The sequence below is a fragment of the Diadema antillarum genome, unplaced genomic scaffold, assembly GCF_040938485.1.
Source record: "Diadema antillarum isolate AM-2024a unplaced genomic scaffold, OU_Dant_1.0 seq00001465_RagTag, whole genome shotgun sequence".
NCBI classification, from domain to species: Eukaryota; Metazoa; Echinodermata; class Echinoidea; order Diadematoida; family Diadematidae; genus Diadema; species Diadema antillarum.
The window spans coordinates 283,309-305,892 of NW_027272205.1; the positions used below are offsets into that span (position 1 = coordinate 283,309).

General features: G+C 37.8%; 1 protein-coding gene across 1 annotated transcript in view; it reads right to left on the minus strand.

The window, feature by feature from the left end:
* Nucleotides 1-6,645: 6,645 nt before the first annotated feature.
* LOC139709733 (uncharacterized) overlaps nucleotides 6,646-22,584 on the minus strand; it is a 42,686-nt gene continuing 26,747 nt past the window's right edge. The window contains exons 4-5 of the mRNA XM_071621689.1: nucleotides 13,671-13,841; nucleotides 6,646-6,750 (exon numbers count right to left, since the gene is read on the minus strand). Coding sequence (XP_071477790.1) covers nucleotides 6,701-6,750; nucleotides 13,671-13,841 — 221 coding nt within the window. The 3' untranslated portion in view covers nucleotides 6,646-6,700. The remainder of the gene's footprint in view (nucleotides 6,751-13,670; nucleotides 13,842-22,584) is intronic.

Here is a 22,584-nt window from a genome sequence, read left to right on the forward strand (position 1 = left end):
CTATGATGGGCAAGGGAAAGGTTGTTCCAAAGATAGCTGCACACATGTAGACTCTTATGATACAAGTACTGGTATCACTGAATCTGACGAGAAATTGGACCTGACATGCTAATTGATATACTCATTATATTCCATATCGGCATCTTGAAGTGAGAGATGAAGACTTTCTTACACCAGCATTTCATTACATCACGGGTAGTAGATCTAACCAGAGAAATCTTTTCATCACCTTATTTGTAGAGTGTAGTGAGCTACTGACACTTAGAACATCCCCTGCCTAATACATGCTGATGAGAATACTCCTGACAAGTATGCTAGATACTTTATCTCACTTTGTTTCTTTTTGTCCAAGCACCTTATATCACTGATTAGCACCTTTTTTGTTTTAGAGCAAGAGTAATTTGAAATCTGCACTTTTTCCTCCAAATGCAATGACAAATATATGGCAAAACATAAAGCATTGAAAGATTAAATAACACAGCACTTTTGTTACTCTTATGAATACATAACTATACACAGCCCTGTCGCTGTACACAAGTATCGCTAATGGCGCACGGAGACACCGTGCTTTGCACAGCGTCTGGTTGGGCTAATGAATACATACGCATGTATTGCAGTTTTGAATAGCAAAGCAAAACTGTACTTCAAGCATATGAAGACAGTCATCGTAAGTCTGCCTTTATACTAATGGCATCAGCAGCAGCATGTGTGGGTACACTGTGCATATATCTATGCCTGCCTTGAGCCTCAGGAAATTGGGATGAAACACAAGTCAGAAAATCAAACAAAGTCTCTGAATACCGGTACTCAATTGTGATTGGCTGATGCCTGCCTTATGTTTGATTTTCTGATTTATGTTTGATTTCACCTTTTTATGCCACAGGACCCATCAGATCACAATCAACTCTTTCACAACTTCTTCTCCATGAAGCTAATACACCAAGCTATCCATGATGTATTCATTCTCACCCCCCCCCCCCCCAAACTTGGTGAATACTCTGCAGAGAGCAGCTAGGCGTGAGATTACACGACCGCAAATGAGCGAAGCAATTATAAGCCAGTGGGGAGGATGTGGTGTGAGGGGTGTACATTTTTATAGCTGTAAATTGTGCAGTCTGGTGTATACTAAATACATTTCGACTTGGTAGGTCAGACTCTGAAATGTAAACTGGTATGACTTACGCAGGCACCTTGTGAAGAATAGTATACAAATAATGACTGCTATGAGGGGCACAGTTAAAATTACGGGCCCATTATGTGAAAACCATAACTATGCCCGAAGTGAAGCTGAGGGCATAGTTATGGTTTTCACATCACCGAGGACCTACATAATTTTAACTGTGCCCCGAATATCAAGCTGTCATTATTTGTTTTATATACCGAAAATAGATATTCCGAAATATAGATACCGTAGCATTTGTAATCAACGCTGATCGACAGCGCGGCAGTCGTATCATTGGTGCGTACTTATATGAGTGATCTATGTGTACGGGTTTGCGACTGTCTCCAAACGTATTTACAATACAGGGCATAGTTAATCAACTGTGCCCCGGGCACAGTAAATCATGACGTCATTTTGATCAACAATGGGGCACAGCTATTTTCATGACTCCCCTTTTAACCAATCAGACGAGAGGATTCTATATATGAGGTATATAAAACTAAATCTCACCTGACACTACTGAGAAATAAAAGCAGTGTCTCAGAGGCCACTGTCAAGCACACAAAACTAAATCAAGAAGAAGCTTTAGACAATTAGCTCACACACTGTTCTCCAAAGAAGAGAAATGCGCTAACCACGAGGATGACACAGAATGTCCAAAAAGACCCTCCATAAATAATGTATAGTCTCTTTTCATCTTCATCAAATTCTGTATAGAGCAATATCAAGACTTTGGATAACAGTTGTGCTCCTATACTTTGCCCACCTCTGTCTTCCTCCCAAGTTTGTAGGCCACTCGATCTGACACCGAGGGTCTCGTTAATACCAGGGATGCAAAATCCTAGGTTTCAGCGGTGGCACCCTCTGGACCAATTAGTTCCTACCACAGCCAGCTCATTAGAGACTGTTTTCTTCCTCCATCGTCCCACACCCCTCCATCACATCTCATCTCTCCACAGTGGACACTGCTGGAGCTGCCGTGCTCATTTGCCAGTCACATCTGCTCCCTCCGCTCATGTTTATTCATGAGCACCAACCAGTTTTTGTTGCTCTACAGTCTTTGCTACGATGTAACAGTAGCTTTCAGCATTTTTTGTTTCTCGCTCACAATCATGTTGCTTTAGTAGGATGCTTTAACTGTGCCCTTGTTGAAGCTTTTAGTTAACAAGCATGCATTTCTGGTTGTAAGTCTGCATTTGTTGGACCGTCGAGTTAATGAGCATGCGGTTGTTCTATATATTGACGCTACTGTTGATGAGCATTAGCAGAATCTTTCAGTTTACGAGCATGTTGCTGCTCTATCCAAACTGCTCTTGTTGACAGTCTGCTCAGGTTGAATCTTCTAGACAACCAGCATATTATTGTTTTTCGCTGCTTTAAAGGAATAGTTCAGTATTGGTGGAGATGAGAATTTGGCTTTTCACTTTTTTCGAGATACCAGGAAACCACTTATGAAATAGTACAGAGGATACTATTCTAGGAGAAATTCAAAGTTCATTTGATGAAAATCGGTTTTGGTATGGCTGAGGCACCAAAAAACAGAGTAAAACAAAGCGATTGTAATAAAAGCTGGGTCCCACCTTTTATTAGGATCTCTCTTTTTGGGATATCTCAGCCATTTCAAAACCAATTTTCATCAAATAAATGCTGAATTCCTCTCAAAATTACATGCTCTTTCATATTTCATAGAAAGTTTCTCATTATCTCACCCAAAAATGCTAGAAATCTGAAGTTAGGTCTCAACCGAAACTGTACAATGCCTTTAATGAAAGGAGAGTGTCACTCTGCGGAACCTGTCACTCTCTTGTCAGAATAAGGCAACAAGCTAATGAGAACATGTCAGCTTAACACAATTTCACGCGTCAGAATACAATACTCTGCACTGATAAGCTTTAGCCCCTAGGGCCCATTCACTAGAGAGGTCGACACTCATTGCAATTTGCAGTAAATGCAGTTACTGCAGCAACAACAGCTTGAATACCTGCGACTGAATGCTTGCTTCCTTCATGTTGTCACGGCAACTGGACTTCTTGCAATTTACAATAATTGCAAATCTCCCCATAAAATTGTCTAATCACAGATAGCAGTAAAAATTTCATGGAAATCAAACAATGAAAGTTTGAATTCATGCCTAAATGCAACATTTAGTATAATATATGTGCAAGTCATCGCCTTACCTCTTTGCATAGGATGGAAGGGACTGTCATAAAAATATCCTTAATACATGTTAAAAAACATCTTTCTTGCATATTGTCTGAGTTTAGAATAACTTTCACTGTTCTGTCTGTTTTACTTTCTTTTATCATAAAGTTAAACTTCACATGGAGATAATATTTCTGTTTAATGGTGTCTCACTGTACTAATGAACATGTGGCACCTGTCAAAAGCCAGATTTACTCAGATGTGTAACCCGTTGAGGACGAGTCCTGAGTATACTTGCGCAGATGTCTATGGGAAATGCATGTTGTAGCAAATGCAGTCCGTCCTCACTGGGTTAAAAAAAGATTGTCGTTTAACTCCACAGCAATAACATGTTTGTTTTCACTTTTTGCCTGCTTATTATGATGCCTGATTCTCTGCTAGAGCGAGGAAGTTCATTAAAGAATACCTCAAGGGACAGAAATATTAGAAGACTTGTGGCTCAAACCCTGTAAGGATTTGACATGGTGCTTTGCATGTCTGCAAAGCCAGGGGCTCGAGTGGCCTTTAACACACCGCATGAATAAAAGATATTTTTGAATCCATATAAAACCTTCCACGCTAGCATGTTTTTCAATATTCCCAGCACAGACTACTTAGTCGCATGAAAGCGATTCTAAATCTCTATAATCCTCTGATGAAAGCCAACTGAATACAGCTGAATAATAAAGTGATTATGTCTTCCATTACAAGCCAACTATTTAAAGACATAGCAGACAATAGACTGGGCCAGTGCACAAGAAAATAACATCCCCATAGAAACAGTATGGACAGTATAGCTTATCAACAGGTCATTCACAACCAAGCAATGTATTCTATATCAGATTGTCCAGTAAATTCTGATTCTTTTATAACGTTTTACTCAAACTTGATTCTCTGACATATTCTCAAAGTCTGATTTCACACCAAGTTAAAGCTGCTTTTACTACATAATGTACAAGCAAACAAAAATGACTATTTCAATTAAATTGGACCAAAAACATAAAAAAATAAAGTAACCTTACAATTTCATATTTCATCACAAGACAGTGAGATCAGTAGCTACCACATACTAAGGAAGTAGACATTTTCACATATTTCGCACAACATGAAAATATAGCACAAAAAAGATTAAAAAAAACACACATGCAAATATTTTGCTTGTTATATGTGGTTCTATTTCATATTTAGATCAAAGTGAATTAAAGCCAATGATACCACGGCCTCACAAGTCTTTAATTGACCTAACCACAAATTTCCACTTAATTTCCTTCCTTTTGATATGAAATAAAAAAGAACATTTGTTCATCTTTCACATTTTCTTATGGTGCAATAACCTATAGCAATAACTTTTATGGGGAAAAGGATGCAGTTACAAAGATTATTGACCAAAACATAATTTTCATCACATAATATATCCTGAAACAATTTAAGGGTGGATTACGAGTTGATTACATTATCTCAAACCAAAGCAGTAATTTACAGATGTGGCTCTTACGAATAACACTATTCGGCCCAGGACCCTGTTGCATAAACAGATGCAATCAAACATAAGTCAGGTATTGGCCAATCATACCCAAGTATTCACAGACTTATGTTTGATTTTCTGACTTATAGTTGATCTCAATTTTATTCAACAGGGCCCAGCATTATCTATTTGTATGTTTTATATTTTTTTTTTCAGTACACCAGTGGAAGGTGATTTTCTGTATTATCAGACAATAAAGTATACTCTTGCATCTTAATTCATCCATTACTAAGTCATTACAGGATTACTAATCTAAAAACCGATACATCTAAATTTCAATTTTACATCTTATTTTGAATTTTACAATGTCAGAAAGGAAATTTAGCAAAGTTTTGTGTGCAGTTCAACAGGACATTTTGTGAGATAATATCATCACCTCTGCCCTATACAGTGTATGGTTGCAACTAAGATTACTGAGAAGTGAAAACCGGAGAAACTTTAGCATTCCATAACATTTTATCATTTTCTGACCAATTTTGACGAAACCATATGTTATCAAGTGTGAACTTTTACTGAAGGCATTGGGAGAGTGGTTTGGATTTGCACTTTGAGAACCAACTGAAGTAATAACTATTAAAATGGTCATCATCGGCCACAAAGAATAGAAGTGGACATATTAAAATTGAAACACATTCATAACCTCATGTATTGACTTTCAGAAATAAGAAACTGGTTTCTTTGTGTTATGTAAGTGAAAAACCAAATACCTGTTTGTTACCATACTTACAGATATATCAAATGGCCTTCACGCACTTGAATTTTAATACTGAAATTTCTGGAATATATTGTTAAAACTATCATGGTTAAATACTTTGCACAATACTCTTGGCTTGTCAAATCGGCAAAATCAAGATTTTGCAAAACATCAAACTATGTTCAACAGTATATGAAGGCAAAAGAAGAAGCACAAACATATAGACATAATCACATTTCCATCATAGCTGGGGTAACAGAAATGTATAGTGTAGCTAATTTATTAAGCAACTAGAGAAGCACTCTGAGAGCACAGACCTTCGCCAAGAATGCAGCTCATTTCCACCACTGATCTTGTTCTCCCATAGAAAATTCAGTGATTTCCACCCATACATACTTATAGCATTGTGTGCTGAAAGTCGCCCGATTTCCCAATATAGAAGCCTTTGTTACGTCATAAACCCTCAGCTGCACGGCGCGCCTGGCCCTAGCAGAAACTAGAGCATGCACTTTAGTGCGCGCATGCAAACCTCAAATACGTGCAGCCTGAACCCCCAAGTTCTTTGACCCTACCTGCCAAAATATCAAAAATCCTTCATAAATTCCCCCAAAATTCTCGGTTCATTACCAAAATTTAACCATCTGTTACTTGTATCATTCTAAACCTTTCCTGCAAGTTTCATCCAAATCCATTGACTACTTTTTGAGCTATTTTGCACACGGACAAACTAACTATAGTAACTAACTAACTAACTAACTAACAAACAAACAAACGACCGCGAAAACATAACCTCCTCCCTTGGCGGAGGTAATAATCTAATTATGCTGGCACATATGAAATTGCATTGAGTATAGGATGAAGGAGAAGAGAAAATATGAGAAGTAAGAAAAGATACTACCAAGATGGAATAGTAAAGCAACATGATTCAAGAAACTGATCATCACTTTGTAACATTGGTGAAGTGCAAACGAATACTCTGCAATAGACCACCACTTTACTTTGTGTCAAGCCATATCATGAAAGTTTACGGCTCTGTATAGTGTTACAAAAAAAAAAAATATGGACGGCTGTGTGATGTGTCGACTCCATACATATATCACAGTAAGGCAAGAAGGTGCGATGCATTGTGCATCGATGGCTAGGACTGTAGCATGCCTCCAAGCCAGGGATGTCCAGATAACTTGCTCTCTGCGGATGAGAAGGAAGAAAGAAAAGAGAGAAAAAAATAAGGACAAAATAAAATCTTTTTGAGTGAGATTAGTCTACAGCCATGCACTTAAAAAAAAGAGATAGCAACGGGAAATTTGATATCATACAGTGGACTCCCGTTATTACAAAGTCCTCGGGACCAGCAGTTTTCATTTGTTATGTCAAAATTTCATAACCGAACAAAAAAAAAAAATTTATATAGAGTGGGTAACGCTGTGACCCGAATTTTTACTTCGTTGTAGGAATTTCGTTATAACCATGTTCGTTATGACGGGAGTGGACTGTACCATGATTTAAACAGGTCTGTGACATTTCCCCTGACATTTTTTTGAGATTATGTATATATATATAAAAAAGAGATTGCCCAAGATACACTGAGACAACAAACTCTCAACAGTTCCATCTCATTGACCAAAGACATTTTCATAAATCTTTTTTTTTTATACTTTGTCAAATGAAAATTAAAAATGTCCAAAGTCTTTTGTCTGTGTATGAAACACTAGAGATGAGGAGTATCATCAATGTCAATTTTTATAAAAGAGTTTGCAGCCATTTTTTGAATAAAAAGACAATGAAATATTTGAAAATGGCTTGTCAAAAAAAAAGAAGATTATCTCTGAGCAGCAGCAAAGTAGGAGCTTTTGATATGACAGAATGTGTAATGTCTTTTGGAGGAAAAAAAAAAACTTACAAAGCAACATCATTACGTACAACAGTGCAGTCTATATAAGCAGGGAGGTGCCACTCCCTGATATACTGTAAAAGTGGATATTTTTCGCGCTTGGCCAGGTCAGAAGAGTTTCGCGTGTTTTTAATTCCGTGGAATCAAGACATCACGCACAGGAACGTATGGCACGCAATTTGCGTGATTTTATTTTCGCGGTAGTTTCTGGTTGCGCGAAATGCGCGAAAATTTCAACAACGCGAAAATTCCAACACCGCGAAAATTTCCACTTTTACAGTAAGTGTGCTATGTTCACATCCAGGCGCGCCGGAAGCAGTTTTGGATTGGGGGGGCAAACATTGGAGGGGGCTCAAGATTAGACCATGCATATGTTACACAATATACACATACACACACACACACACACACGCACACACATCTATTATATATATATATATATATATATATATATATACATATATATATGTATATATATATGTACATATATATATATATGTAAAGTGGCGTACAGTGGGTCGAAACATGGGGGGAACCATAAAGTAATTTTGACGGTCTGTATGCTTGTGCGTGTGTGCGTGAGCAATAATGGGACTACAATACATTACGGAATGTGATACATTCAATAACGCAGTCATTGAGGAACATTGTAAGTTTTCCTTACATGGATTATGGAATGACGGTGTGAAACGATCGACAAATTATATACTGTCAGCAACATAAGGTGAATGGCATAACAATAAAATGCGAGCGAGCGAAGCGAGCGAGCTTGAAAATTTTGATATTCTACAGTTCCAAAACTGGAGTTTTAATTGTAGCTATATATTTCGCTTTGAAATAAATGGGGGCGCATCGGGCACAACTGCTGGCAATTATTGGCAGCAACATTAGGAGAATGGCATAACGATTCAATGCGAGCGAGCGAAGCGAGCAAGCTTGAAAATTTTGACATTCTACAGTCCCAAAACTGGGGTTTGTAGCTTTATCTTTCACTTTGGAAATTAATGGGGCGGCGCATCGGGCGCAACTGCTGGCAGTTACTGGCAGCAACATTAGGAGAATGGCATAACGATTCAATGCGAGCGAGCAAAGCGAGCGAGCTTGAGAATTTTGACATTCTACAGTCCCCAAACTCCCGTTTGTAGCTATATCTTTCGCTTTGGAAATTAAGGGGGGGGGGGGCATCGGACGCAACTGCATGCTGGCAATTACTGGCAGCAACATTAGGAGAGTGGCATAACGATAAAATGCGAGCGAGCGAAGCGAGCGAGCTTGAAAATTTTGACATTTTACAGTCCCCAAACTCCCGTTTGTAGCTATATTTATCTTTCGCTTTGGAAATTAAGGGGTGGGGGCATCGGGCGCAACTACTGGCAATTACTGTCAGCAACATTAGAAGAATGGCATAACGATTCAATGCGAGGGAGCGAAGCGAGCGAGCTTGAAAATTTTGACATTCTAGAGTCCAACAACTGCCATTGTAGCTATGTTTTTCGCTTTAGAAATTAAGGGGGAGGCGCACCGGGCTCAACTCTATGTTCACATCTGAGGTAGATATTAAGCTAGGCTAGTTTCAAGACTGTTCATTTTATTCTATAATAAGATTTCAGGGTTTGCTGTTTGGAAATATGTATCATGTTATGTTGCATGATTCACTCTTTTCTGATAAAATGCTTGGTAAGGCAAATTTAAGAAGTGATTTTCCTCTGGTTATAATCATTTGTCACCTTTTGACAAAAAATTGCAAAGAAGTGTAGATAAAGTGACAACAAATATATTTTCTTTTTGGCAGGAGGTTGTGGAAAAATTTGGAGATTTAGGGCTAAGAGAGTTATTAGATTACTGACTAATAAATTGCAATATACCATGTCCACAGAAATGTATGTGATTCTTGTAACCTTTCCATGACCACAATTTCAACATGCCACTGAGATCATGTGCACATAAGTCCATGTTTCTGGCAGATGCTAATGAACATTGCAGGATTGGAATCATCACTACAAATTGGGGACCAGAGAACCACATGAAGGGGGAGGGGGTTAAATTCTCTTTCCCATCCCCCCCCACCCCAATCCCACCCCACAAACACAAAAGTAATGAGAAAATCAAAACACAATTCTCCAAGAGTTCCACCCATGAATTATGACCCTTGACACCCCTCCCTCTCTGTGCCCCCCCCCCCCAATCTGTCTACAGTACCCATCTCTTCCCACCCCACTACTACAAAACACTTTGTGGCCCCTCCATGTTATTACCTTACAGCAGCAAACATCACGGCCAGAAGGCATTAGAGGAGAGTCTGCAAAAGTAAGATGGTTCAATATAAATCGCCATGCTTCGTGCAGCAGTATAAATCCACGCCCTGATCTGCGTAAACTTGTTAGCTGTGAGACATACCATTAACCGCATTAGCATTGATGGGGAAGTAAATCCTACCGGAGGGAGTGGTTGACCTAGCTTTATAAGCTGAAACCATTCCCTTCAAACACAAACAAGGTTTGAACGTGATGCAGCTAAACATTTCCCCAACATGTCATCATCAGCTTACCAGTATCAAACTACTTACATCCTTACTTTGTTTCATAGAATGTGGCTCTCTTTGTATGATGTTATGACACATTCAAATCACTGATCTGCCACTCATTAAAATTTGGAAGATTATTCTACTTTGAGATATCTCATCTAAAATCCATGTAAACATTGGTGAAAGTACTGTTCATAAAGGTTTCAGTTTAACAACTATATTCCAGGGCTGCCAACATTTTCACATCAAAGTCAATAATATTCCAAAGAGCAATCTAGAAGATACTGCTGAATTTCATGCATGCCGATGGGTCAAAATAATTCCCAAACCTGAAACGCTATTATTTCATCTTGTCAGGACATGAATATATATTCAAGTTTTCATGAAGCTCATTAAGTTTTCATTGGGAACTCCTGTATTCATTCAAGTGAAATATATGATGAGTTTGGTATAATTCTATGGTGAAACAGCTATGGTCGAAAAGAGACCCTCCCCCCCCCCCCCAAAAAAAAAAAAAAAAAATGGTCTCATCTTGCATCTGTCATAACCAACACTCCCCGGCATCAAAACATTCCATTTTTTTTTTTTTTTTTTTGGGGGGGGGGGGGGGAGGGGGAAGGTCCAATTTTGATGCAAAAGCTGCATTGTACATTCTATCAGCCCATAACAGATTGAAACAGTAATACGTCGAGAGACAATATCACCAACATCTCTTTTTGAATCTCAAGTTCACCCTGTTTGAAGTAAAAATAATGACGATCTGATTTAACAGATTTAATGCAATTACTGCGATTCACTGTACGTTAATTAAAGAAAGAATTCAAGGATATTCAGTGAGTCCAGAAATCAATGAATTCCTCAACAGCAACTGTCCTCTCTTTTCATTATGGCATGCAGGAGACAAACAATTCCACCAATTTTACATCAACCTTAAATAGAATGGAGAATATGTGGTCAGAAGATTGCTGTTTTTCCTCCCTTTTACAGAGACCTCGGGGCTGGAGCAATGACAACTCTTTGCCGAGGAAGTCACGTTCGTATGGAATCTTAAAGGGAACTAGCATTTACAGCTTCAGTGACATTAAACCAAGTATATGAGAGCTAAACACTATCTGGAAAAATATTTCAGGAGAAATGTGGCAGACTAGTTTAAATCATGGAGTGATATGAAATGTCCCACCGACTTCTATCTATCTCTTCCTCTTAAAACTCAATACTCTAAAAGCTGTTATTTGCACATATTTTGTGAATCACTATTGTGCCGCAAATTTCACAACACGCAAAAATAGCACTACCTGATTCTGTTGATCATATCTAATTTACAGGCAGGCATTAGTGCACTTACAATAGCCTCGGTCTCAAATCACGAATACAACATCTCGCGAAAATGTCTGTGACCTCTTCATTCTCAAAAATATCTGCAACAGCTTTCCCAGTACTTGCACACATTCTGCCTACTGTTTGACAGTCACATAACGAAGTTATAATAACCTTGGTTAACATGACCTGGCAAACGCTTACATCCCTGACCCATTACTTCCCAAAGTTTTCACTTTTCTTTTCTTTTTTGTGTGTGTGGTGTATATCTTGATATCTTCATAAAGAGAATTTCAAAGTCGAGAAATGCATGTGAATAAGGGTTTTGTGGTTGTTGTTGTTGTAGCTGTTCACCATCTAGCAACAGAATTAGAATATGTCCAGCAGACAATATTTTAAGAGCAGATAAAGTGTTCTGGAGTTGTTCTTTTTTTTTAATATAATTCATACATATGACATGCATACATGTTCGATTGTCGTGCAATTTGCTAATGGAATACAGGTTACATAAAGAACTTGACTTGGAAACTGCCAGAAGGCTGTACGTGTCTTCTTGATATTGCCTTTAGCTACGTTTCAGTAACACACATGCTGGAAAATCCTCAGGCTGGGAAGTCAGATGAGAAACAGAGAAAATTTGCCCCTATCTCCATACAGCATTTCAACTACCCACATTCAATGTCTTTACACCTGTAGGCACATCATACCATACAATTTTTTTTTTCTGATTTGATTTGATTGGTTTCTGCATTATATCATTGCTCATGCAGATACATACACATTATATACATTGTTGGTGCCATACAGTATATACATAAACATTAATTGTTAACAAAGTAAGTTTCTTCATCACCTTTACAATGTACAACAAAACATATCAGCGATGCAGTGAATAACGCAGAAGGGCTACAGCTTATGCATTGCTTGATTTGCATGCAGCCCTCCTGCATAATACATAACATATAGGAAAATAGGATGGAGGGATGACTTGCATAGAGATAGGATAGAAGAAAGAAGAGAGGAGAGGTCTGTCTGCTTTCGCTAATACACAAAGTTAGATCACCTGGATCACTGAATAGCAAAGCATGGCAAAGTATTTTCTCACCGAGGTACAGGTGAACAGTTACAGGTCATGGTTGGTTACATAACATCACGCAATAAATTCAGAACGGTGATGTTTCCATGAGGGAATTTCATATACAATACAATTACAATGAAATTATAAGATCACTAATATCCAGAGAGCAGCAATTGTCTTTACAGCTTTAAGAGTACATAGACTATAAAACAGAAGGAAGAGAGTTCCAAATTAGTGAGTAGGTCATCACAAAATTATGTTAAAGGCATCAGAGATTATATGCTAATGAAGGCAGGGTCTATCATGCTATTATTTGGAAAGTTATTATGATGGTTCACTCCGCACTGCTTTGGATACTGGTAGCTTGGAATGCTGTGCTACTCTTTTGTCTAATGGTGTTTAGGCCTAAAGACAGATTTTAATCATTCACTTTTCCATTCACTTTAGGATTCTCAGACACATGTTGACTTGGAATGCATTCCATGAGGCTCCAGGGGGTAATGGACTAATACTTGAAAGTGGGATGGTAGATTTTAAACTTGAACTTGTGTTTTTGATTTATAAAAACATAACTTTGTACATAACAACAGACAACAGTATGAGTACCATATATACAACCTTGAACATATAATGATAATGATTGAACTTATAACTTTGATTCTGTATGACATTTTACAGCATTATGTAAATTACAAATATGAAAACATAACATAATTTTGTACATAACAACGATGACTTGACACGTTATCAGTACGATATGAGTTTACAGAGAGACGGGGAAATATATCACATACCAGGTGCAGAGTACGTAACATATGATGATTACATATGATGATTATAACAGTATCGAGTATATGTGTGTGTGTGTGTGTGTGTGTGTGTGACAAAACAATATCAAAATGATTTACAGTTAGGAATTAATTTCACTGTGAATTTTCTCTCTTGTTTTGGTTATGTCTTCATGGAGGGCAGCAATCTTTTCCAATATTTACATTGGGTTCTTTTCACAGAAATAACACAAAATGCAGTATACAGGTGTAGAATACATTTTATGAAAATAAGTTATCTTCAGTAGATTTTAGACAGCACCTAGAGGCTGTAATCACCTCTTTCATAAAATACATACATGTGCAAAAGTCAACCAACATTTGAGATTAGAGAAATGTTCTAATTCCAACCATATTGTGCCCTGTCCTTTCATAGTGCTATTCTCTAATATTGCTGAATACCTCTATTTCAACAAACACAAACCTGAGAAGGTAGAAAGGGAGCCTCGATAGTTACTCTCATATACTCACCGACCTCTGCGAGGTAAACGGCCACTTTGCTGTGACCGTGCTTCTTGGCAAAGAGTCGCGCTGTGTGACCCTTCTTGGTCTCCAGACAGGGCGTGGCATCCCCCTCCTCCACCAGCCACTTCACTGTTTTCAGGTAACCATTGGAGGCTGAGTAGTGAAGAGGAGCCCGACCTGCATGGGGAAATGGTAGGTAATGATATAAGCTGCTGCATATACCATACTTGCCAACATTTTCATTTGAGAAAGCGGTAGAATCCAGGATGCCTATGCGAGCAGTGCTAGCTTGAATGCTACTGAAATCTTTCAAAAGCGGTAGTCTACCGCCAAATGCGGTAGAGTTGGCAAGTATGATATACAGTTGAACCTCTTGTATCCGGACAAGTCGGGACCGGGGCTCATCCGGATAAGGGATTTGGCCAGATACGGGAGACTCAATGCTTTATACATGTACATATAATAATAATAATAATTGACAGTGCTTATATAGCGCATAACACATAGTGATAATGTCCCTATGCACTCAATACATATACATACACATATACTGATGTAGCCCATTGTAGTACCACATGTAGTAATGTGTATACTGCAACCTTTTCATTGTTACACTCAGTAACAGACAGCTACATTATCTAATACCGTACCGGGCCCAAGGTAAAAAGTGATAGCGCATTTCGATTGGGTTGCTCTCTTCCCCACACTCTCTCTCTTTGTGTGTGTACTGTGTGTGAACAATTTTTGAGTGTTCAATATCATTCGCTGCTCAGCCAATGACTCGAAACAATGCATGTCTATCTAGTCATATCGCCGGCTGTGTATGGACCTATTTATGTGGCAATGCGATATGAGAGGACTCGAGCGCATAATCTGTCCATGTTTTTGCGATGATTTGGGATGTTTGGGGATGATTTGGGATGTTTGGGGATGTTAAAATGTCTGAAGGTAAGCAATGTGGAAGGAAATTTGATGTAATGTTGGAAGTAATATGTAATTCATGCGTGTTTGTGTAGGAGTTCTCAAGGAGTTGGGAATCCCCCTTTCCTCCCGTAATTATTTTAAAGAAAAATCATGGCGAGACTGCGTCCGTATAATAGAGAGATTCGGATAAAGGGAGGCCGGATAAGAGAGGTTCAACTGTACTTGCATTTTCAATGTCATATATAGGGAAACCCCATTTACAGTTATAACCAGGTTGCCAAGACTGCTGGTTATGCTTCATTGCAGCTAGTTACCACATTGTTAATGTACTTAAAGGGATCATACAGTTTTGGTTGAGATAGGCTATCAGGTTTCCAGCTTTTTTGTGCAATAATGAGAAACCTCTCATGAAATATGGAACAGCATACAATTTTATGAGGAATTCAGAGATTATCTGATGAAAAATTTGTGCTACAATGGCTTAGATATTCAGAAACAAAGAGGTCCTAATTAAAGGTGTGAACTACTTTTTCTTAGGACTGCTTTGTTGTACTTTGTTTTTGGATATCTCGGCCATTTAAAAACAGATTTTTATCAAATAAACTTTGAATCCCTCTTAGAATTGCATGCTCTTAAGTAATTCATTAGTGATTTTTAAGTGTCTTGCAAATAAGTTAAAATCTGAATCCCACATCTCAACCAAAACTATGCCATCCCTTTAAAAAAATTGTGACTGCTGAATTCAACTCAGTAAAAGTGGTACCTTGTTATAAGTTATAATGGAGTTTACCCTTTTATAAAAGAGTTTCCCTGTATCAGCTTTGCACGAGTTGCATTGAATTTAATTTCCTACACTTCTACATCACAGTTCATTGCAGAACAAGGAAGGGATGAAGGAAGGAAGAAATGAAAAACAAGAGAAAATGGGGGATGATAACGGGAAAGAAGTATTAAGATGGGAAAGTTTAATGGAGCAAAAGAAAAGAGATAAAACAGAAAGAGTACCAAGGATCAAGGGAGTTGAGGAAGAGGGAAAGGAATAACAGGAAGAGGAGATAACGATACAGATCATAATGATGATAATGATGATGACGATGATGATAATACTGATGATGAAGATAATGATGATGAAGATGATGACAATGATGATGATTATGATAATGATGGTGATGATGACGACGATATGATGGAGAGGAATAAGTCAGGAGGGGATGAGGAATGAAAGCAGGAAAAAGGAGGGAAGCAAAAAGAAGTAAGCAAGCTGCAGAAGAAGAAAACAGTGAAGAGATGGCATCCAGGACTATGCATTCACGCAAATTAGCAGATTGAGTGCATAGAGAACCGACTCGTAGACAGGAAGTCGAGCCAAATCGAGAAATAATCGATCAGAGAAGACTGAGGCGTAAATTAAAGAGAGACAGACAGACAGACAGACAGAGAGCATTGGAAAGAAATAAGAGACATACAAACAAACAAGCAGATGGGACGGAGACAACACACTGAGACAGGCTATGACAGAAAAAAAAATGACAGAAAAAAAAAAGACAAAACAGCATGAAAAAAATACAGAGTAGGAGAACAAAAAAAAAAACAGATCTAGGATGAAACAGGATGGGGAATGCACTTATGCATCCTCTAATGTGATAAATGAAGCGCTGAACACTAAAGGCGATAAATGAAGCGCTGAACACTAAAAATAACATCGAACCACCTAGGCATATTATTAATAATGATAAGTACATTGAAGATGAAGCTGATGTGGCAGAAGTATTCAATGAATACTTTGTAAGCATAGGACCTAATCTTGCCAGCAGTATTCCGCATTCAAATACTGATTTTTATTACTTTCTAAAAGACCAGAATCAGCAGTCTCTTTTTTTTTGAACCTGTCATTGAAGAAGAAATCAAAGATATCGTGCAAAACTTGAACACTAAGAAAAGCTCTGGATGTGATGGAATCACCAATTTTCTCCTTAAAAACATCACTAATGAAATAGTTATACCATTAACACACATTTTTAATCTATCGTTATCTACTGGCATAGTTCCACAAAAAATGAAAATAGCTAAAGTAGTACCAATTTTTAAACTAGAAATGTCGCTATGGCGACTGGTATGCCTCCGCCATAATGCATGATTCTCCTAATAGGTCTATAGTACATGTGGACAATGTGTGATTATATTTTCACAAAATTGGCAAAATATTAAAATGACATGTTTGTCACAAATGTATTGAATGTTTACCTTCCTTGACCTATGTTTATTGGATGAATAGGAGAGCATGTATTTGGGGATTTAAGAACTTTAACTTGACTTTGACCATTTCATAAGTTTATGCACTGAGTAATTTTCAAGGTATGGAGAAAAAGCGCAATTTCTGTATTGAACAGTAAATTGTTATCATTTTCATCTGGCCTTTGATTTATAAGAGAATCACTGTCAGGCAGAACATACATAAATTCAGCATGTTCTAAGTTTCAAGATAACTTGAGCCACTTCCGAGATATGGAGAAAGAATTAAGTTCAGCACTTTCACTTGATCTTTGACCTTTTGACCTTTGACCTTCTTGGCAAAAAAAAATCCCAGAGAATCTCTATTGGGTTATACATGCATACATCAAGTTAAAAAAAAAAGTCCTGCTGGCATTGCATAAACATAAGGAAAATAGTAAAATTTTGAAGTATTGCCCTTGACCTTTGACCCCTGACCTTTGACCCCATGAACCCTAAATTCCCTAGATAACCACTGCCAGTCAGTAGATGCATATATATACTATGTTCCATGAAGATACCTTGAACAATTTCCAAGATACAGAGAAAAAAGTGAAAATTTAACATTTTATTTGACCTTTTGACCTTTGACCTTTTGACCTCATGACCCCAAACTTTCACCAGAGAATCTTAATTGGGTAGTACATGTATACACTAAGTTTCCAGAAAATATCTTCAGGCATTGCATAGATATGGGGGAAATAGTAAAATTTTAAGCATTTGACCTTGACCTTTTGACCTTTGACCTTGAGCATGTGCACCCAAAAGTTGATAGGCACAACTTCACCCCCTAATACACATACATGCCAAGTTTCATTAGGATACCTCAAAAGGTTTTGGTAGTTACCCTGTCCACAAAATTCATTACGGACGGACGGAAGGACGGACGGACGGACGGAAAGACGGACGGACGGACGGACAACCCGAAAACATAATGCCTCCGGCACCACTTCGTGGCGGAGGCATAAAAAGGACAAAAAGAATCTGTGACAAATTATCGCCCTATATCTTTGTTAACTTCATTTTCAAAACTTCTTGAAAGGTTGGTATATACGCGCACACACAAATTTCTCGAAAAGTGTGAAGTTTTCTGTAACTCCCAGTTTGGTTTTAGGAAAAACCACAGTACGACCCATGCCTTACTCACTTTTATCCATAAAGTTGCTCATGCTATAGATGATGTCTCCCACACTATTGGAGTTTTTCTTGATTTTTCGAAGGCCTTCGACACAATTGACCACGATATTTTGATTTACAAGCTACGACATTATGGTATACGTGGGAAGGCTTTGGACTGGTTTCGAGATTATTTATCAAACAGAAAACAATTTGTGAGTATAAATGGCCGTGATTCTCAGTTAAAGTTAATTTCATGTGGTGTTCCACAGGGCTCCTTACTAGGCCCACTATTGTTCATTTTGTATATTAACGATCTTCCTAGTTCCTCGCCAATTCTTTCCTTTATATGTTTTGCTGACGACTCCAATCTGTTTTTTACACACAGAGATCCTTATACTCTTGTTAACACAGTGAATAAAGAACTTAAATCTGTGCAATCTTGGATATACGCCAACAAATTGTCACTTAATATTGATAAAACTCATTGTATGCTTTTTAGCAATAGTCTTAAAACCCTTCCTTTTCATATTAAGTTTAATGAAACTGAATTAAATCAAGTCAGTAGTATAACATTTTTAGGGCTTTTTATTGATAGTAATTATCTTGGAAATCCCACGTTAGTTATTTAAGTAATATTCTTTCTAAAAATACGGGTGTTCTTAATAAACTTAAGAGTGTTTTTCCAAGTCAAATTCTGCTTAATCTTTATTCTACTTTGATTACTCCGTACCTTAATTATGGTATTCTTGTGTGGGGGAATGCAACTAGAAATCTTCTTGATATACTGTTCCGTATTCAAAAACGTGCCATCAGAAATATCAACCATGTCGGATATTTGTCCCACACGAATGATTTATTTTTGAAAAATAAAATACTGAAAATATCATATCTGTTCAGTTACAACGTCGGCATATTTATGTACAAATTTTCTGCCAACGAGTTACCGGGTGTTTTTACTAGCATGTTCAGAAAAAACTATTTGATTCATAATTATCCTACCCGCCAAAGTGACGCATTTCACCTTCCACGTACTCGAACAATTTTCGCTAAAAAAACGATAATGTATACGGGCCCTAGATACTGGGATGACCTCTCTCCCGAAATAACAAGCTGCTCGTCCTTATATTCCTTTAAACGTAAATTAAAAGAGTTTTTATTGAGTGCATATTTTGCAGACACTGAACAGTCGTAATGTCTTATGTAATACTGTGGTATGTTATTGTCCAATCAAACATTTTGTCAACACGTTGCAGATTCCATTTAGGGTCTTGCCATCGGGCTCTCTGAATTCATCATTAGCAATTCCACATTCTACTTCGTTTCCCTCTCTTCCTCTTTCCCTCTACCCCTCTCTAACCTTCTATGCAGAGCTTGACGGCAGGCACCAAATGGCTTAATAGTTGTACATGTTACTTTTTGTGTCTTACTGATCATATCCTGGTGAAAGTTTTAATGCAACAATAGTTCATAGTATATATACCAAAGTAGGCTGTATAATAATGATGGCTCGGTCACAGTAAGTTCATATTAATGTATAGTTTGTTTGTTTTTCTTCTTCTTCTTTTTCTTCTTCTTTTTTATTACATAAAATTTGGCAACCTTACATCATCATTCTGGTCTTATCTTCTATCCGTTCTCCGTTTCTTTTTCACAAACACTGATTACTCGGGGCTTACAGCCAAACAAGCTAGCTTTCATGCAGGTCCCGTCATACTTCTCTTTGATCAACCCCATTTCGATTTCGATTTTGACCAGTTATCATTACATGTAATTACTGTGTTATCACCATGTATATTGTTTGTTTTCTGCACATTGTTCACAAGGTAAAAGAACTTGTCTGGTTTCTGTTGTAATGTTCATAAATGAGAAGTATGAAAATAAATGAATTGAATTGAATTGAATTGAATAATGCTTCTGAGTCCATCTAATGGGTTCACCAAATCCAATATCACTGAAGCAAACAACAAATTTGCAAATAAAACATCACCACAGCGACCACCAAACGGAGGAATATATATATGCAAAGATAAAGGATAATCTGTCCCATCTTTATCACCCTTCGGATTCTTAAAAACTCAACTTTTCTGGACTATACATATTCAAAGATACATTATATTGCATTTTCCTCAATCACAATCTGTAGGGCCAACTCTTTGAGATATGATCATCATCATTACAGGATTTGAAGCAACAACTGGACAAACAAACTGGTTTGTACATCGTGCTCCATCAGGAAGAAATATCCCATGGATAGAAGAACATATTCAATGGCGGAATTAGTCACAAGCCGAGTTTGGTCTCGTTTACATCTATATCATAGAGTCACTGCATTCTATAATATGTGGGATTTTGTGGTCAGATTGCAGAGTTCATTAAAAGTATATATATGCTATCTGATAATCTGAGATTTCCTTAGAAATGATGCAAACGCTGGATATACATGGTAATGAAGAATGCACAGAATGGCAGGTTTAAAAGGGGAAAAAGGGAAAACAGAGACTGTAATCAACCATGAATTATTAACTTACTGCTTGAAACCAATTGCTTTCAATAATGGCTTTTCTTTTTTTCTTTTTTGTACAAATAATCAGCTTCTGCTCGAGCAGAAATATTGTTATTCTCAGCTGGCATATCACTTTGATGCCTGCACACAAACAATCTGTTGAAGGTGTGCAATTAAGCATGGCATGTTCCTGGGTACTGCTTTTTTTTTTTTCAAAAACAATGGCATAAAGAGCCCGATGATTTGAATTTCAACTGAAATATATCACTACCTTTACAGAATTCCTCTCTGTGCTAGTGGGATACATTGACTTCTCACTTGACTACTAAAATTATTCTCAAGGATAAAAAACTTGATATGTAAAAGCATATATTCATTCTCTTTTCTGAATTCTGGTGCAGTATTTAACCTGTTGCAAATGGGAACCAGACAAGCCATGTAAAAAGTCTATGAGGACGGCATGATCTTGACAGAAAAGAGGTAAAATTGTTAATGAGCGGTAACCAGTGGAGAACAGATGGATTAAAACATTGTCCTCATTTCACTAGCAGTAAAGAAAAGAACTGAAATCCTAGCATTTTCCACATATTAATTCTTTCACTGTGTTTCCTGTGATAATGTCATGAAGGAAAGTTGACATCTTGTAATATGACTGCACATTGCAAGGAACACCTCACACAACAGGGGGAGAAAGGTGGAGATCGGAGCCAAAGATTCCAAACAACAGCATCGACTCACAGCTTTAATCCTCATTTCCATGCTACTGTTGAACACAATAGTCTGAAAAAGTTAAAATTTCCTTTCACATGACAACAGGACTACCATTGATGTTCAATAACCAAATGATAAAAATTATCAGTAGAATGAAATAATCAGGAAACTCTCATATATATTAGGAAGCCATTTTCATAACACGAAGGTTTTGCAGATAAGGAGGGAAGCCATAGAAATAGATTCAGGTAGGATTTATCACAAATATCTCTTTGTGGCAATGATGCAAAAAGGGGGGGGGGGTACATAAATATTTCCTTTCAAAAGCAAACTCCACTTTAACTCTATCAGAGCTTGCATAATTGGCCATGTGTGTGGAGTGCTCACAGTTCATTCAGTCGTGAAATGTCATGTCTAACCTTGCCACTCCAATGACTCTCTGATCAAATCAGTGATATTTAGCATTTCATCTCAGTGTTGTGCGTCACAGCATAAATGCCACGGCACCCCATAGCCTGGTGATGCCACTGGACAAAGATAAAGATCTACGTATTTGACTGCCAGACTAGCTTTTGTTGTGCGATAGATAGGTGAATGGAATCGCATTAAGACGTCTGGGTGTGTCCAATTATAAAGAGATTACTCATGGCAAAGATTAAATGTTAACATTCAGTGCAGAGATTCTATATTTCATCTTCAGGCTACCAGGAGATTAGGTACCTTACACCCTGTTTAGAGTCCCCTTACCTTGGAGGATCTGCCTAGGAACTCCAGAGGACATGCCAGACAAAAACAAAAAAATGCGAAAGACACCCTCGTTTAGAGTTACCTAGTCGTCTAGCACAAAGTCGGCATATATGTTTCCATGGAAACCACTTCTCCTCGAGATAGGCAGGCAGTTTCTCGCGCGCACATATGCATGCTCCGCCACAAACAGCAAATGACGGAAATGTGTGCCGTGTTCATGCCATGACCGTTTACAGTCCCCTCATCTAGCTCTATAGTCTAGCACAATCTATGGAGATTGTGCTAGACTTGAGCTAGGCTGTCTAGCGTGATCTCTACCTCAGACTTACGCCAGACTCACCCCCAGACTCGTGCTGTGTGTTTTGTGCCGTGACCGTTTAGAGTCCCCATCATCTGAGGTGGACATGGCATGACCTCCGGAGGTTGTGCCATGTTTTGGGAGACTAAACACGGTACAAGCAAACTAATGCCATCACCAAAAACTCTTGCACTACCATGACAATTAGAAAATTTAAACAAGAGCAACAACAGAATTGACACACATTTTTTTTTTGTTATTCAAAGTCCATAACTCACTGATTCATTTGTAAAGTAAATTAAGAGATTCTTGAAAAAGGGGCTCCTGCCAATGTGCTTTGACGTAAA